At 38.6% G+C, this 15,856-nt stretch overlaps 4 protein-coding genes and 1 long non-coding RNA gene across 11 annotated transcripts; 1 reads left to right on the forward strand and 4 right to left on the reverse strand.

The window, feature by feature from the left end:
* Positions 1-102: 102 nt before the first annotated feature.
* Positions 103-3,783, reverse strand: LOC113667103 (uncharacterized). Of its 2 annotated transcripts, none has more exons than XM_089199012.1 (2): positions 3,547-3,783; positions 103-1,035 (listed from the first exon to the last, which is right to left on the reverse strand). In XM_089199012.1, exon 2 carries the CDS (start codon positions 1,023-1,025, stop codon positions 483-485), a length of 543 nt encoding a protein of 180 aa, XP_089055138.1. In that variant the 5' UTR covers positions 1,026-1,035; positions 3,547-3,783; the 3' UTR covers positions 103-482. The 2 variants fall into 2 exon arrangements, with proteins under 2 accessions (XP_089055138.1, XP_027038705.2); XM_027182904.2 differs by lacking the exon at positions 3,547-3,783 and adding an exon at positions 2,322-2,650.
* A 500-nt stretch (positions 3,784-4,283) lies between these two features.
* Positions 4,284-5,786, reverse strand: LOC113667084 (uncharacterized). The gene has a single exon (XM_027182886.2). The coding sequence runs from the start codon at positions 5,784-5,786 to the stop codon at positions 5,106-5,108; it is 681 nt and encodes a 226-aa protein (XP_027038687.2). The 3' UTR covers positions 4,284-5,105.
* A 469-nt stretch (positions 5,787-6,255) lies between these two features.
* LOC113667086 (uncharacterized) lies at positions 6,256-10,676 on the forward strand. 5 transcript variants are annotated; one of them, XR_016184606.1, is made up of 3 exons: positions 6,256-6,438; positions 9,046-9,093; positions 9,476-10,676. It is a non-coding gene; the product is annotated as an uncharacterized LOC113667086 (long non-coding RNA). The 5 variants fall into 5 exon arrangements; XR_016184605.1 differs by having other exon boundaries at positions 9,499-10,676; XR_016184608.1 differs by lacking the exon at positions 6,256-6,438 and adding an exon at positions 8,021-8,320 and having other exon boundaries at positions 9,476-10,292.
* Positions 8,365-12,128, reverse strand: LOC113667085 (uncharacterized). Of its 2 annotated transcripts, XM_089199014.1 has the most exons (4): positions 11,429-11,573; positions 9,474-9,814; positions 9,008-9,061; positions 8,782-8,892 (listed from the first exon to the last, which is right to left on the reverse strand). In XM_089199014.1, exons 1-3 carry the CDS (start codon positions 11,451-11,453, stop codon positions 9,029-9,031), a joined length of 399 nt encoding a protein of 132 aa, XP_089055140.1. In that variant the 5' UTR covers positions 11,454-11,573; the 3' UTR covers positions 8,782-8,892; positions 9,008-9,028. The 2 variants fall into 2 exon arrangements, with proteins under 2 accessions (XP_027038688.2, XP_089055140.1); XM_027182887.2 differs by having other exon boundaries at positions 8,365-9,061; positions 11,429-12,128.
* Positions 12,129-13,045: 917 nt separating this feature from the next.
* Positions 13,046-14,931, reverse strand: LOC113667028 (uncharacterized). The gene has a single exon (XM_027182822.2). It carries the CDS (start codon positions 14,810-14,812, stop codon positions 14,234-14,236), a length of 579 nt encoding a protein of 192 aa, XP_027038623.2. The 5' UTR covers positions 14,813-14,931; the 3' UTR covers positions 13,046-14,233.
* Between the last annotated feature and the right edge of the window lie 925 nt (positions 14,932-15,856).

A 15,856-nucleotide genomic window follows, 5' to 3' on the forward strand; every position in this document is an offset into this window, starting at 1 on the left:
ATACTTTTTACATTAAAACAAAAACAAAAGGAAGTTAGATGCAAGGTGAACCAACCCCTTATATCATGCAAACATGCGATTACTCGCCAAGAACTACGTACGTGAAGCGAAGATAAAATTTTATTAGGAAATTAGTGGAACTTACAGGGGCGTAGCTAGAGGCTTTGAAAGGAAGGAGTCAAAGTTACGAACTTTGGCGCCTCTCACGTGAAGTGGCTACGTACCGCTGCTCTAACTTATGCGTCTTTGGATTCGAGCGTTCTCGCCAACAAAGTAAGAATGTTGTTGACGTCAAACAAAGTCATCTCACCAACGAGGGAGGGGTAAACCGACACCTCTGGACTTCCCCCCCCCCTAGTAACGCCCCTGACAAAGAAGATTAAAAACATCTCAGTGTACATTTTATGCAGTAAGCTTTAATTTACAACAGGCTAACACACCCATCCCCTGCAAGTGGAGACTAAGTCAGGGTGGCAACGATGTCAAGCCAAAGACATCGCTTCCTCGTAAGACGGGGGGACCTCAAATGCCTCTGGATTCTCCAATGATAACAAAACTTCATCGATATTTACCAAACAAGTCATATCAATCACTAATGGGGAAATGGACCTTGCGCTGGGGATGTCTTCGTTTCGGAGAGGACCAGGGCATGTTGGGAGCATTACCGGTGAGTGACGCCACATACCCGGTGAAGTTGCTTCCGTGGAAATGTTAGCGGAGGCAAACTCCGATGTCAGATCTACTATATCGTTGTTAGGACGCAATTCCCCTTGCCGTTCTCTTTCCCTCAATCGAACCCGACATTGTATTCCGATAGCCAGCAACACGCCAAAACTTAACAAGAAGCCTCCAACGGGAGTCAGAAGGATCAGGTGTCCACTGGCATCTCCATGAATTGAAAATGAGGTGATTCCTGCAACAAACATCACCAGGCCCGCACAGGTGATTATGATGGAAAATGGGCGGAACAGCCATAGCCAGATGGAAGATTTAGCGGAGACGGTGGGTGCACTACTCTCGTTCATGTTTCAATACCTATGTCGTAAAATAAAGAAAATTTATCTTTTTTTATCTTTTTATCGTGGAAACGGCTTCTGTCCAGGTTCACATCGCAAGCGACAAAAATATTGTTGAAAACTGAGTCGAAGAGCCTTTTTGTCACGGTTTAAAAAAATCATTGTCCGTCAATTCAAACAAATTATATCATTTGTTTTAATTTGATTTTTAATTTATTTATTCAATGACAACGGATGGATTGCACAATTTTTTGATTGATTGAAGGATTAATTAGTCAATTAACTGCTAAGTATATTCCTGATTAAGCTAACTGATAAACTGGCTGGTTATTTGATGGATTGATTGGTTAATTAATTGATTAATTGAAACTGCACGTGGTTGAATCACGAATGGATGGATGGATGGATGGGTTGAACTCAACTTAGAGAAGAAAATGAGTTTTCCATAAAAATGCCAGATGTTGTCCTCCTAGAACAAAATAAACTTTAAACACGATCGACAGTCATCCAACAATAAATATAACTAAATTCGTGCGATAACTGATAAAATTGCAATTTCGACCCTTGACCCGGCCGTCTCAGAAGCTTACAACCAAGGAATTTCCATGCCACTGCCTGTAACTGCTACATATACAAACTTTTCTTAACAGGATATCATATGCCCGAATTAGTCAAAAACATCATAATTTATTATTCACATAATAGCTAGTTTTCCTTATTTCGATCAACATCGAGTCAGTAAAAACCGGAAGTTTGCATTTGTTTCGAACAATCTTAACATGATAACTGATTATAGTTTTTATTTGTTATGATGTTTTATCAATAGTTGTGGGCCGCTGGCCGTGTAAAAGAGAACCTTCAATTCCCTTATTTTCATCCTTTATTTTAATCTCCTTTAATATTAGACTGAAGAAACTCTCGAGTCCGTTGTTACAAAATTAAAAATTACTGCGGCAGTGAAATCGCTAACGAGTTAAAATTCCTGCTCGATTTCTATCTAATTTATGGTCGAATAAATAAAATGCTGCAAGTGGAATTAAACAGACTGAATTTGAATGAACTGTGTCGGGTTCATTCGAATTGGTTTTTAGAAGAACTGTAGATTTTTACTAATCGGGAAGGAAATTTCGTAACGGAGGTGTTTAACCGGCGTTCTGTCTGGGTGAAATCAAGCAGGACGTGTTTCGCTTCGTTTGCTCAAAACAGTTCCCTCAAACAACAGGACAAAGTCGACTGAAAGACTTTTAAACGAACGCTTGAGAGAGAGATAATTTTTAAAAGCTCGTATTAAATAAAATTACCTACCAATTCTCTAGTGCTGTGTGTTTTCCCGAAGAACTGACCTTCGATCTTGCTATATAATATGCTATAAATCCTCAACGAGTTTCATCAGCGTTTGAAACTCGCTTCTTACAAATTAAATGTGCGATTCGCAAAGATGGTGTAATACTTTGAGCGCCTTTCATTCAACAAGATTCAAATCCTTGATATTTCAGTTTACATGTAGTGATATTTAGGACTACTGGTCTTCCACTGTTGTACAAAAATTATAAATTATCTGTGTTATTTTTTTCGGAACGAAGAACCGCAACTCATGACATCAAGAGTTGTGATTGGACAAAATAATTATACATAAGGGGGATATACCTTCTGGGTACTTTCGGTTTCCAATTCTAAATTGCATCACGGTTTAAAAATATATCTGAACGCAAAGCACTTTTTGCTTATATTGACAATTCTTTATAAACACACAGTGAGTCACCGTTGAGTTTTTCTTCAGGACGAAATAAACAAAATATGATAGATCCTATTTATTTGTGCAAGTTAAATCCTTTGATTTTGTTTCAAGTACTGCGAAATTCTTTGCTAACTTATCCTGATGGTTTTAGAATAAATTTCGGAAGAAGTTGTCTTCTGCGCCACTGAAAATGTTTCGATCCTCGTAAACTTTTAGCAAATTGTACAAGCGGGCAGATGTTATGAGCCGCTGCCGTCAAGAGAAAATAAAAAGGCGATCTCGCTAAAGGAACAATTCCTCGAAGATTCTTTGATCACAAAATAAATTTCTCAGTATACAAACCAACGTACCTTAAATTTATTTTCGTAAATTATTTTCCAAGGAGATCAAATGTTTATTCAAATAATATATTTTGCAAATGTCAAAGAGTGAAAAAAAAATTTGATTACTAGAAAGCATGGGTGCTCCAAAGCATTCATTTTATGACCACCGTTGCAGTGATATCATGTACCAAGGACTGTGGTAGTTGTAAAGTCCTGGTATGGTAAAATTTTTGTTAATCGTTTTGTGATCAAGGCTGCTTACCGGATGCGGACACCAACTGATGAGGAAAGACTGATGTCGGTCTAAAATGCGATATTCTCTCGTCGTGAGAGGTCGTTCGTCCGTTAGCCGTTTAAATGCTCGTTAGATTCTTAATTAAGGTCGAGGTAAACATTTCTTTTCGCTGTAGTCTAATAAATAAACACCGTATCTGTTCTGTTATATGTATACCATTCAAAAATTATTTACCCGACTCGCCGTGTGTGTGTTCCTATCGGTTTGGATCCGTAACTTTGTGGGATTTAACTGGCAAGGAGAGAAGCAACGGAAAAACGTCAGAATACAGCTGTTCCTCTCCGCTAAACTGTAAAGGCTTTGTTCGTAGTTATTTCAGAATAAGGTAATCCTATTTCGCTGGATTATTTATGATTCAGATTGTCCACTCAAAAATTTTTACTTTCCGTTTGAAATAATCGTAGACCGCTCGTAACTCGAAATCCAAGGCGACTGTGTGTTTGTTTTTGAAGACGATCTAAAATGTGTCTCTAAGATGAAAATAATCATGCCTATATGCTTTATACCGTGAAGGCCCGCGAAAACAGAATTCATTAAAATGCTGACAAGATAGACAAGATCCTCCTCCTGCTCTCCTGCTGAACTTGCTGCTGCCTGGCTAACTTCCAGCCATCTTGACCGAGAAAATTTAGTCAATTGTGTCTGGCAGCCATGTTAATTAACTTTTGTTTATTATTATTACACTTCACGTAGGGTGTGGGAGGGGGGGGTAAGTTCACGCAGGTAGGGAGGGAGGGCAGGGATAAGGCAAAACTGGCTTATATCCGTATTCAATCAGCACACAGGATATTTAGTTTTTTCCATTCTCTCATTCTATCTTTACACGGGGGGAGTAGGGCGAATGGATGGAAGGAGATATCACATGTGATCAAAATGATTACCCGCCAAGGAAACCAGCGGCCAGTAAAAAATAAATAATTATCAACTATTTATTTTCTTTTAAATATTCACATAAGCTGACTTTTTAACTATTATTATCAATTTCAAATTTACAAATTTGAAATAAAAAATTCAAATCTCTTTGATATACAACAAAAGACATAATTTTTGACAATAACGCCTTTGTTTAAAGGCACATCTCGCAAATCGTCAGACATTGCAGGTCAATAAAAGAGAACAAAAGCTTTACACGATAAGAAGGAAAAAATTGTCCCACAATTGAGAAGCAGTACTCGATTACTTAATTGAATTGACTCCTGCTAGACACATCTCGGGAAAAACTCCCCTAGCCATATTGCAAGTCCGTGGTACAAGGGCAGCACGAGCGTAGTGACCAATCTGATGTAAGGATTCATTTCGGAAAAAATGCCAGAAGTTCCTTCAACTTGAAGGAAAAAACAAATTAGAAAACGAAAATAACACATACAGGATTGAGAAAGAGAATAATTTCCACAGATTACAAATGACTAACCTGCGTTTAAGCTTTTTTTCATATGCGTTTTTCAGGCGAGCAGATAGAGGGCGAGGCAAGGAGGGAAAGGGAGAGTCCGCGCGAAAGCGGAACCCCTCGCATTTACCTTTCTCCCGATTGAAAAACGCAAAAACAAACTTATGCTGCCATGCTTGTTCCGCATGTTAAGAAAATTACTAACTAAGAAAATTTAGCCGAAATCATCCTAGATAAGCATCGCGTAATGTTGGGCTTTGTCGAAAAAAATTAAATATGTTAAATAATACAGCCTTGTTGCGTGCTCGGCTGCCGGACATTTAGCTATTGTCTTTAGTTTAATGTACTAAACGAATTCTGCATAAGGAGGCGGTGAGTCCCTTAGCCATGACAGTCTAGATGTGTCGAAAGTGGTAACCACAACAAAGTCATATGGAGGTGGTGATGGTTTTAGAGTCCTCTGCTCTGTACCTACAACCTCAGGTCCAAAGTTTGATGGTCCATGATCCTGAGGTAATGTTGTACAAGTCGCCTCTGAAATCCTATCAGTGTTGTTGGAAGATTCTAATCTTCCATTATCGACACACGCATAAGAATCTCCGCAAGAGCAAGAAATGTCAGGGCTGGTTACAAACGGTTCGCCCGAGCAAATTGCATATGAAGGTGGATTATCAACCACAGCTGTAGAAAATCCCGGGTAGCCTGGTAGATATGGAAAATCAATGTCAGCGTCTGGATTTTCTTGACCGTTGTCTCCAAAACGCGGCGATCGCGAGGCCATTATTTTCCTCCATCCGCAACCAAATCTTCGAAGTAAGTCACATAAGACGGCCAAACATGCGCCCGCGATGCACAAAACTAACCCGACAGCGCCCATGCCATAATCAGATGAAGTAAAGCCAGCCACAACAAACACGACTCCCACCATTAAACTGGCAATGTACAACAAGAAAAGGAACATCCACCATTCAGAAACTTTATATCCGTTCGAATTGTACTGACAGAAAGTCATTTGGTATCGAGGCATCGAAAATTTCTTCAATGTCAAGCTTGCACGTTGACCAACTAAAAACTCATGACGGTCACTTGCTTTGTTTTGGCAATTGGTGTGATTGCGCTGAGGGAAAAAACCTGATTACAGAGTGAAAATTTTTTTAAGATTTCATTAGTATTTCAAATGAATCATGAGTTTCAGTGTAGAAAAAAAAACCCATACGAAAATTGCCTAGAAAAACGAACGCAGAATTTTAAAAGCGCAGAGTTCGGTTGAAGGCTGTACTTACCACCGTACGATGCAATGCACGACTCAGGCCTGTTGGTTAATTTGAATAATGAAATTTTTTTTGGCGTTTAGAAAAACGATTTATCCCTTTCCTTTTTTATGACAAGGCTTAAATTGGTGAAAAAGCGGACGAAAAACGCTCGGTTGGCTTTTACGTGGAGGTTCATGCAGAGATATGTTGTCGAAAACCGAAATCTCTGTGAAAAAAAAATTTGCGACTGATCTTAAAATTATGTATTGTCATGGCTGTCAAACGAGAGCACGTGCTGAATGAATGCTAGAGGTGATTAAAATTCATGTACGTGATTGCCAACGCGTTTCCCTTGGGTGTTATTCAAAACGAATCAGTATCACGAGAGTCGAACGAGATCGACACAGGGCACATTTCATCGTTCAGGTCAGTCTCTGATCTCCCGTGCACGTGAAACGCGAGTGGCATAGTCATTAAAATGCCACCTTTAAATATTCAAAACAAGAAATTTCCATACAGCCTTATCTTTATAGAGTTATTTTAGAAGCGAAAGATGTTTTGATTCTTCGCACTTTTAAATTTTTAGTGTTGATCTTGATCTTTACTGTCAATTTCTGTCGTTGTTTTCAAAGCGAAGGTTTAATTTCCCTCATAGTTTGGCATATTTCTGTGTTGGACTGCAGGTTGTATTGTCAGCGCGGTCTGTAAACACAAACATTTGAGCCTAAATATAATGTCACGTCACATATAGTGCAAGAAATTCTTCATTTGCGGCGCACATAAAGAACAGTTCAAGGAGCTGTGGTCAGTCAAACTGTATCTAACATACATGTATAGACAAAGAAAAAGAAAAAATCTAATAAATAGATACACTTTTCCCCCCTACGATGCCAAATTTAAAGCGAACTTGATACTTTTGTCACCGTCACGTGGTATGGATAAAAGTTTACGTAGTGACAACATACGTGGTTCATGGTCTTTCATTTCACAGACGGCTTAGTTAACGAAGAAGATGTTGCGATTTTAGCCCAAAATATTACAAAAATATTCTTTAAAAAGCTTTCTAAAATTATTTTCCGGAGCTGGAGAGTAGAAACTGAAAGGGACTGTTGTCGGTTGCAGTATCTGACGTTTCGATATCCTGAGCGGAAGTCATCTTCAGAGTCAGGCGACGATGTTGTTATTGTCCTCTCGGGACAGGCTACAAACACGAAATATCATCGTCGTCATTTCCTTCCTCTTTTTCACCGACTTTTTGCAATCGTAAAGATGAAATCCTTTCGGCGCCCTTAAAGAATGACCTCTCGGAAATAAATATATGTATCAGAGTGATCTGAGCGTCGAAGTCCTAGAGCACGTTCTCTCAAACAAAGGTTGTCTTTTTTCCATCGTCACGACTGCCGGGATTGATGCTCTCTAAGGGGCTGGTGAGAGTGCGGAAGGCGGGCTAAGACCAAAAACCGGATATTTTAGAGGATTTTTTAGGGTTTCAAAAGATTCTCAGAAATGTAAGGGATTCAAAAAACTAATAGCATTTTCGCTGGATTTTTAAAAGTGATTATTAGGTAAACTATTGCATTCCATCATAGTTAGTCCCCTCAACTAACTATGATTCCATTGACGTACAAAGCAAGGTTGGTCTGCCCGCGGAGCCGATTCTCCAAATATTAAACGTGCCGAAAGCGAAAGCTAGCTGGCTGGCAAATTTCTCTGCGTATCAAAAATTTGAAAATTAAGACATAAGTCAGCACTTTTATACTTCTAAGACTGGTAGAGGAAAGTCCGCCTTTCTTCCTTTTCTTCCTCTTCTTCTTCGTTTTGTAGGGAAAGACAGGAAGGAGGTTGATGAAAAGAATTATAAATGAAAATTGGAAATTTTTGAATTTATGTTTTGAAGCATTTTCGCTATTAATGTGTCTAGCCTTGGCGGTGGCTAGCGGCAAGACCAATATTACAGATCACCATGAAAAATGTGGTCATATATAAAGACGTGACAACTCTAAAGAGTGACCAATGTGACCAGTTAAAACAGTAAACAGATTTTGGTTTTTGTGGTGGCCACCCACTGGTTGTTTTTGTCATGATACCGGTATTTGTCTTCCATTTTGTGAGGGCGAGGAAATGTCAGTTGCTTTTATATATTTATCTAAGACGTAACTTCATCGCCCGGCGATGACGAGAGGAAGAAAGCAGTCCGATCGTTGTGATCAAGCATTTGATGGCTTGACATTTGAAACTCTCAATTGCGATGTAAACGATTAAATGGTCATGAATCACCAGAACGATGCACCCGGACAACATTATTTGGGTAGATCTAAAGCAATTTTAAAATCTCTTAAGTGAAACGCAAAATGATATGATAATTTTTGATCATCATTATAAATAACCAACCTAATTCAATTAGTAAAATACATTTCTGTTTTACCTTGCAAAGTTTGTAAGTCTCTAGTTTAAAGCCCTATCACCTCAGTTATGACAATTTGAAAAACTTTAAAAAAACAAAGACGGATTTTACGTGATTTATGGAAAGAACTAATCGAAAGCTAATTATTTCATGTCGTTCTATTGTTCGTACGTATGATTCCATCACATAACGGGAGCACTTTATTTCAGTCACGGAAGAACTTCTCGAATAATTTAAGAATATCATAAAACACTTTGCTTAACAAAACTATTTTCCTGCCAAGGAGTGAGACCTGGGCACAAGAATTAACATCAAGAACAGATCAGGCGATTTTATGTGGAAGAATTCCTTTCAATTACTGACAGGGAAAGTAAAAGAAATTTGTATGGATGAGAAATGATGTACTTTAGTCTTCTGGACTTGCGTGCAACATATATCCGTCTGGCGTAAGGCTGGATAAAAATTTGTTTTCATTTCTAAGCAGGGAAAGCGAAAAAAAAAAATTTAGTGGTTTGTTCGGATCAGCACCGTTCCCCCACTCCTTTGACGCATCTCCCAGATGACCAAGAACGAAGCAGAAAGGACTTCTACCTTGGTAACCGGGCCTGTGGTTCATTTATGTTTTTCAGGATCTTTTTGTGGCTTCTGAGGTTTAAAGGAAGAAAAAAAGGTTTTAGGTCAGTAAACATTACTCTATAAAATTACTTACGTATGTATCCCGTTCTAAGAATTCACCTCAGTTATAGAGAGCGAATTTCGTAAAAACCAAAACCAAAACCAAATTAATCCCAACAGTCAATCGAAATAAAGTAAAATTTAAAATGGAAACTGCAATGAGACGTACAAAATGCCTGCGTGAAACGCCAAAAACCTTAAGTGACCAAGCTGAATGACTAAGCTGAATGACCAAGCTGAATGACCGAGCTGAATCATAGCTGTTCGAGGTGATATGAAATTTAAATACCTACCAGGCAGTAAAGAAAAGACAATCATGCAATGTAATCCCGGACTACTTCCCATACTGAATCAAAAAGTTATTTTTAATTTATTTACTTACAGTTTTATCGTTTTTCAATGCTAAGCGCACACCGCTGGCCTCAAACACAAGCTTGAACACGTTTTCGGAGGAGGAAACTGGTGACCATTCCTGATGCTGCTGTCTTAACTCCGCAGCTTTTTCAACCTGTTTCACATCGCCCTTGGCTTGTTGCTGCGCTTCGACATCCGAGAACAACTCTTTAAGTTCATCTATATCTGAAGGCCTTGAATAGTTGTGCTCCGGAACCATTGTCTTTCTCCACGATGATGATGATACTAATGATGATGACGAGGATGATGATGACGATAAATTTTCGTTAGGGTCATCGTCTGCACAGCTGGGAGCCTTGCTAAACGCACCTGTTAGCGATAAGAGGGACGAGGATGAAAGCGCACTTACCTCTCCCCTAACCTACATTAACCAATCATATTTGACTGTTAGGGATTGATGCAGTTGCTCAGACACTTACATTTATCCGCAGACTTCAGATGTACTACGGGCACAATACCATGCATGCACTACGGGCACTGTAGATTACCTCATCGACAATTTCTTGATCAAGCAGAAACTCATATAGAAGGCGGAGAACGTAATATTTAAGCTTTTAACAGTTGTTGAGTTAGAGTACTCTAAACTTACTGGTTGTTTGATTAATTTGGTTTTATATTATAGCTGATTTCGATCGATACTTAAGTTCACTACTCGAGAAGTGTTAAATGTCATTTCACCGGTGAATGTTAAATGTTACTTTTGAGCACGGAAATTATTCAAGTGAAATTTGTAAGGAATAAATAATATGTATTTGACCTGCCGTACAATAACAAAATGATATTTTTGACATCGCGGACTACTTTTGTATCGCAATCAAATCTGAGACCTGGCAGCAAGTTGAGGGAAATCAATTTCCGTTGTGAATTGTTGTAATTACTTCACATGCGTCAAAATATGCTATTTTGGTGAAGCTAAGTATATTCAAGTAGTCCTAGATTTTCATCTCAGTCTGAAGCGAGAGCCTTCAGTAAAAGACTGCAAAGGGTCCCGTACCACCTGACCCCTCTTGTTAATAACACAATTATAAGGTCGGTTTCCCTTCGCTTTCGTAAGACTGTTAAAGAAAAACTAAATCAAAATAAAAGGCAGATTAGAAGGGAACTATAGTAAGTCAAGTATGAGTAAGACTATAATTGTTAAACTCGATTGTTCAACAAAGAGATTTATTCATTTTTTTGCCACTAGCATAGAATAAAGAAAAATCTGAGTTCCAATGAAGACTCGAACCTCAGACTTTCGGATTTTGCGCCGAATTCCCATGCTCTACCACGGAGTTGTAGGGAACTCGATGGTGGACAGAGGATAAATACACACAAACAATACGCCATAAACGTTATGTTAACAGTTATTAAACTAGAGAGTTTCAAATGATCAGAGGTACTACTAGTGGAAACAATAACGTAACTTTCATGATTCATTCAAGGAATTTATGGTCAGCAACAAAAAAAATGTTCTAAAGGGTAACAATGGACTGTTTGATAATAGGAGGAATAGCATTAGGTTACAAGGTGTATTAGTCAATACTGTTTAAAATTATCATCTGTCACTGATCAATGTCGACTTTTTTCAAATAAGGACGGCTACTTTAAATATGACTGAGTGCATCTCCTCCAACACAGTACATCCAAGACAGCCCCTTAACGGCTTTCGATAACGTTACAAGAGAAATCCCATATGTTACTAACAGTAAATAATATCTCATAATAATAGAAAGTTTTTTGTGCCGCCTAAATGATACAACAAAACTTTCTGTAAACGAATTTCCCCTTTTTTTTTAGAATCATCATGGAGGATATTTAAGGAAGAAATTGTCGAGAAAATCGAGCTAATTGTTGTCAAGAAAGGCCATGAAGATTTACGTTTTATTATTAATTTATGTCCCTTGTCCCAGTTTCTTCGCACACACAGTGATAAGTTCATACCTTGCATGGATTGGTTTCTCTCCATACCACTCGTTGTCCTTGTTTTCAGCTGAAAAGCAAACGTTGACTTGTTTTGCGAGTGTTCCTTAGCCTGGAATCGTTGTGTAATATCACGTTCATATAGTTCATTTCTTATAGATGTTTAGTGGAAACCATAGCAACAATCAAACAAATATTTTTCCAAAGATGACAAGATGAATGTCTACTTTAACATGGTGATTTTTGAAAACATAGTCTCTCCTTGACATCAACTGAGAAACCACAAGGCTTATGAACCTCCACGAAACAGCTCTTAGTGTAGGATCTTACGTTGAACATCGTAAAGTTATCGAATAGTGATGCCCCAAATGGTTCACGCGTGATATCACGTACTACATGTTACAAAACACTAAAAACACGACGTTCAAATCACCGTTCACACATGAACTCACGTTTGCTAATTATTACATAACAATTCATCATGACTATGATCATGAACCCGCTCGGCTAATAGTCCGAGACCAATCCGTCAAAACATATATAAACAACGTTCAGTGACTCACGTTAGGTTAGGCAGCTTTTCGGCTTGTTACGGGCATGTGCCGCTAAGAAAGGTCAATTTTTGTTTCAACATTTGCAAGAATCACATTATAAAAGTCAATCGGGCGGAAAAAGACAAAAGTAGGCATAGATCTACTTATATATACGGGCCCAGTATAGGCTGACCACCCCCTCAGACATCAATTACACACCGGTCGTTTCACCTTGTCAAGTAACACGACTGCTGATCAGATTTTCCAGGCTGGATTTTACAAAACTGAGAATGGAGAAGTCAACAAAACCGAACTGGTTACAAACCGAGATAAGATATGGAAAAAAAAATGGAGAAGAACGAAACCGAGCAAATTGTCAAGCCCGGAGCTAAAAATAACAAACCTGAGGAAGAAGAGAAGGCCGAAAACACTGATCTCATTTAAACCCGAAATGTGATGAGGCAAAAATGTAGTGGGACAAATTGAGAAAAATCCCAAGTTATGGTCTTCGAAAAAGAGAAGGAAACCCCATGCTTATGCGCGAAAATAGTAACAACACCACAGGCACTGGATTGGCTCCGCTCAAAAAAATTTATTTTGAATCATAGAGAGCAAAATTCTGGAGCAAAGATTTCGATTACGCAAAGTTATGCAAAGAAGAATGGAAAAAGATACATCTTGCCTTCAGGGAAACCTAACGACTTCCTTGGAAAAATGTATATATATCGCTTTACAGGTAATGCCCCTCCCTCGGCTCGTGCGTTATCTCACGTGCTTTGAGCGTTACATAACGCGATCGGCAGTAATGCACTAAGAACACATCACACTAGTTGTTTCACACCCCTTGGTCGTGAGAGGAGATATTCGAAAACACAAGTCTTACGCAATCACTATTGCTCTCGCGTGCTTTAGTAAAACACGGTACCTTGCGTGTTTACGCGTGCTTTAGTCAACGTAACGCTCAGCTAATCACATTTTTCACATGTTATCTCACAGGAACGAAACGTTGTTAACCCACCACAGGCCAGATCTTGACGGTGACAGCGACGGAAACGAAAATATAGCGAAATTAAAACAAAAAAATATTCTCGTGCATCACCTAACGTCCTACGTCACGAAAATTTTATTCATAAAAGAGGCTCGCTGAAAAATACACAGCAGTCGAGAAATTCATACAAATCTACATCCGAGACGTGAGTTGCGTACTTTTCATACTAGTGAGAATATCATGACGTTATTCCTGGAGCCTGGAGGGCATGCGTGCATAGATCTCGCGTGAAACGAGTAAAAAATCCACTTGCGAAAAAAGAGGCTTGAGTCAAAACTCCGTAGAAAATATGTAATAAACTTGCTGAATGAATCACAACATTTAGCTGAAATAAAAACTCCGAAACTCCTTAAAATTCCAAACAACGGAGTTACAAATTTACACGAACGAAAGCTAAAAAACAACTAAAACTCCGCGAAAACAAACTTAAAGTACGCTAAAAATGTCCACGTCAGTTTTCCAATGTCAAGATTAGAGTTTTTTGACGTGATTGGCTAATTTGTGAAATCACGCGCGCCGCGCGTGATTGCGAAAAGAATACAAAGGGGGCAGAAGAAGAGAAAAACTGTTACTTGAAATTTAAAAGCAAAAGAGATTTTGTACAAAACGAACCGAATTATTTTAAACAGCGTAGTTTCCTTTCTCATTATTATAAAGCACAATCACAATGAACTGAAAAATCAACCAATCACGGCAAAGCAAATGCTTCTAAACGAATCGTCATTATCATTCAATCTCACTGATCACCTGAAGAAGACTAGTAACATGCTGTCGAAACGTCGTAGATTCGAGTAGTTTCGTAAATCCACGCTGGAAGAAGGCTCGTACCCAGACCTTCCATGGCCTTCCGGTTACACGGTAGGATCTGGGTACGAGATTACTCCGGAAGAACGTCGTTGAGATCAGACTAACAAAAGGCTTTTCCTAAAGTAGAGGCAGGGTACGTTGCACCCTCAATACAGAATTATTGGGTTTTGTGCGACAGTGTAATTACGGCCGTAGTAAAAAGAAACTTCAATTCTTTCCACCGCTGACTGTAACTCTGGAATTAGAGTTGTTACATTGTACTTCACATTGTAATGTTGCTGAACGTTGTATGTTTTACTTTAAATCTTGCACCAACTAGCTTTGCAATGACTTCCACTCTCGGCCTCGCCTTTTCCTACGTGAAGCTCAGAAGAGTCAACGAAAGGATAATTTTTTTTGGACGATTCATCAACAGAGGGGGCTCGGCGGGGAGATTTGTCACACTTCACTTGTTACTGTTCTTGAGACAATAGTTTCGTAAGATGGCGGCGATGAACTTACATCCGCTAACATTTCATCATCTGTGTAACATGGCGGTGGGTCACATTGAACCTGTGTCCTGGTGTCATAAGTATCATTTGTTGTTACCTCCTCATAAGAAGGAGGATAACCAAAGATTCTCGTCAAAAGAAAGTTTAATTCCCTTCTTGATGACGATAAGCCTCTGGTCTGAGCCTCGCTATTTCCCATCTGTCCCTCGCGAAGCAGCAACTCAATGTGTTCAACACTGCGTGTTAATGGACTTTCGTTTCCTTCAGTTGTATTCTCTAAATTACTTGCTGTCTTTTTTAAATAACGTATACCAATAAAACAGAGTCCAGCTATTAATCCGAAACAACACATCGTATAACCTCCTGTTTTCATATGCGAGCTGTTATTTGTCACTCCAACCACAACCATAAGGATTCCGCACAAAATGAGAACCACGATAGCGACTACTGTCTTATACAGGCTCAATGAGCTTGTCACTGATCGCCTATGGTAGCCATGGTACCAAATTTCACTAAGTTCTTGCATTTTGCGGATGTTGTTTCAAACAAACAACAACCATTTTAATTATTCTGAGCATTTTATCACAGTGGCATGCCGAACGTTTTTCACTAGACGGTCGTGATTTGAATTTTATGGCTGATCAACCACGCATGTCGAACAAGAAAAACTCGTTGATTTTGTTTATTAAAAATATCTAGGACAAGTAATTATACTAGGAAAGCCGCCAACTTAATCACGTACTTCAACAGTATTTTGAAACTTCGTATTACACTAATAACATAGACGAATTAAACTTTCCGGACTGTTTCTGCTGACTATAAAAAAGGAATTTTTCGAAATAGCATCTCAGTTTACTCGGCTTTGAGTATATAAAAGTGAATGAAAATTGATAAAAGCTATTGCTACGGTACAACGTGTTCAGGAAGCCGTTGTTTTGATTGTTTGCCTCAACTGAGCGGAGAATTGATGAATTGAAACATTATAGTAAACAAAGAATTGCCTTGTTCTGGAAATTTCTATCCCTGATAAAGCTTATGTTTGTTTTTCTTTACCAAAGAATATCGTCAAGGCCTGTGCTTGATCAACTGAGCGAATATGTGAAAGCAGGATTTTAATCCTATATGAAACATTTAAGATTCGATTCCTCCTTCGTGATTCAAAATATCTTTTAAAAATATCCTCGACAATAAATAATTTGACATTCTCGCGTTGTCATCGTTTTGGACAGGACAACCAAGCTGAGATAAACTCAGTGCTAATTTGAACATAACCGTATCTTGATGTGTCTTGGTTTTCTTGTGTTGAAATCAATAAAATGTGCATAAGTAGTGTAGTAAGTGGTCTCTTATTTTCATCATATTTTACAGAATCTTGACACCCTCATTGGCTATCAGATTTAGCCTCCTCTTGACAACCACCACTTGACCTTGTTTCTATACATTGACGTTAAGAGCTTGCTACTGGCCCTGAGGGAGCACTTGAAAATATATTGAAAAGCTATGTCCATTGTATATTTTGTTAAAATGTTTGTTAGAGGCTACAAAAGTTGACTCCGCAAAATATATTTTG

The sequence above is a fragment of the Pocillopora damicornis genome, chromosome 3, assembly GCF_964200805.1.
Source record: "Pocillopora damicornis chromosome 3, jaPocDami1.2, whole genome shotgun sequence".
NCBI lineage: Eukaryota > Metazoa > Cnidaria > Anthozoa > Scleractinia > Pocilloporidae > Pocillopora > Pocillopora damicornis.

Bases quoted from the DNA above. Each gene is read 5' to 3' on its own strand.
- LOC113667103 (XM_089199012.1), bottom strand. From the start codon at position 1,025: ATGAACGAGAGTAGTGCACCCACCGTCTCCGCTAAATCTTCCATCTGG.
- LOC113667084 (XM_027182886.2), bottom strand. From the start codon at position 5,786: ATGCCTCGATACCAAATGACTTTCTGTCAGTACAATTCGAACGGATAT.
- LOC113667085 (XM_027182887.2), bottom strand. From the start codon at position 11,453: ATGGAGAGAAACCAATCCATGCAAG. The intron at 9,815-11,428 runs GTATGAACTTAT...TATCGCTAACAG, and splicing joins GAGAAACCAATCCATGCAAG to GTGCGTTTAGCAAGGCTCCC. The intron at 9,062-9,473 runs GTAAGTAAATAA...TTTAAACCTCAG, and splicing joins CATTGAAAAACGATAAAACT to AAGCCACAAAAAGATCCTGA.
- LOC113667028 (XM_027182822.2), bottom strand. From the start codon at position 14,812: ATGCAAGAACTTAGTGAAATTTGGTACCATGGCTACCATAGGCGATCA.